Raw genomic sequence first — 1,441 nt, 5'->3', positions numbered from 1 at the left:
GGGGGGTGGTGGGGTGCTACAGGCGCTCGGGCCTCCCTCGCTGGATCCTGGCCGCCTGCCTCTTCCTCTCCATCATGGTGATGCTGTGGCTGAGCTGTGCCAGCCTGGTGACTGCCCCCGAGCAGCACGTCAAGACCCAGGTATGGGGGGAGCACAGCCCGAGGGGAGGGTCCCCAACACCCACTGGGGCTGGGTGAGACGCTGCTGTGCAGGGTTGGTGGTGCCCAGCCCATGTGGGGCTCTCCGTGTGTCCGTGCCGGGTGGGACATCCCCAGCCAGCCTCATGGTGTTCCCTGATGGGGGTGAGAGGGTCCTGTCCCCTGCTCCGGGGCTGCACGGTCGCCTCTGCCTCTCTTCCAGCCTCTGAGCATCAATGGGGACAAGGAGTACCTGGAGGACCTGGGTGGCCCTGGCGCCTTCCCGCTGCCGCCCGTCATCGCCGTCACCCTGTGCCCCGCGCACGGGGAGGACCCGGGGCCGCTGCCCCTCAAAGTCGACCTGGACAAGACCATCCTGTAGCACTCTCATCCCTTCTCATCACCTCCCTGTCACATCCCCATCACCATCCCCGTGGCATCATCCCCGATCCCGCTCTGCTGCCCCTCTGGCTGCCCCACATCCCGAGCTCTCAGAGGGGCATCTCTGGACCGGGGAACAAGATCCAGCTGGGTCCCGCTCTCCTCCCCAGGGATGGCCACCATGGAGGAGGCTCCAGGAGCCAGGAGGCTTTGCCTCCTCCACGGATGTGCCGTGCGCTGGGATCCTGGTTTCCACCACTCCAGAGCCAAGAGAGGAGCTGCCAGAGCCGGGAGGCTGGAGGGAGCCCATCCTCGGAGCAGGACGGTCTGTCTGCTCCCGCCCGGAGCCGCCGGGGCCCCGCAGCCCTCCGGGCATGGGTCCAGTGCTGGGCAGGAGGGAGCCGGCTGCCGTGGGGGATGGAGAGTGTCTGCAGCCTTCTGAGCTTTAGCTCGGCACATCCCCGGCCTCCCACCTTGGGCTGAGCCTCCAAGGCGCCGGCTCCGGCCCTGGGAACTCCCTTCCGCCGGCCGGAGCCGATTGCCTCGGGGAGCCGGAACGTGGCGAATGGATTTGGCGTTGGCAGCCGGACAGGGGAGCGGATCTCGCCGCCTCCGTGCCCACGCGAGGACCCAGCCGGCCCCTTCCCGGAGCTGTGGAGGGGCCCTGGGATGGCTCCTTCCCCTCCTTGCTCTGTGATGCCGCTGGGGCTCCAGCCCGGATGCCGACAGGTTGCTGGTGGGACCAGGAAGGGGGTGAGGTGGCATTTCCCCGGCTTCAAGCTTGGGCAGGAGGTGGGAGCTGCTGGGACGGCTCCATCCTGGGCTCAGCATCCTGTTGGGATGGCTCCTTCCTGGGCTCAGCATTCCTGCCCGGTGCTGGCAGCAGCTCAGCCTGTGGGACTGTGGCTGATGGCAGGACCTGG

At 68.2% G+C, this 1,441-nt stretch overlaps 1 protein-coding gene across 1 annotated transcript in view; it reads left to right on the top strand.

Moving 5' to 3' along the window:
• Window positions 1-557, top strand: part of TMEM59L (transmembrane protein 59 like) — a gene marked incomplete at its 5' end in the record, with an annotated part of 2,758 nt that extends 2,201 nt beyond the window's left edge. The window contains 2 exons of the mRNA XM_029963853.1: window positions 3-140; window positions 361-557. Coding sequence (XP_029819713.1) covers window positions 3-140; window positions 361-519 — 297 coding nt within the window. The remainder of the gene's footprint in view (window positions 1-2; window positions 141-360) is intronic.
• Window positions 558-1,441: the final 884 nt, after the last annotated feature.

This window comes from Manacus vitellinus, unplaced genomic scaffold (genome assembly GCF_001715985.3).
Source record: "Manacus vitellinus isolate BGI_N305 unplaced genomic scaffold, ASM171598v3 scaffold_64_pilon, whole genome shotgun sequence".
In the NCBI taxonomy this organism is placed as follows: Eukaryota; Metazoa; Chordata; class Aves; order Passeriformes; family Pipridae; genus Manacus; species Manacus vitellinus.
Note: the sequence above shows the minus strand (reverse complement) of the source record. Positions and strands in the feature narration are given on the sequence as shown.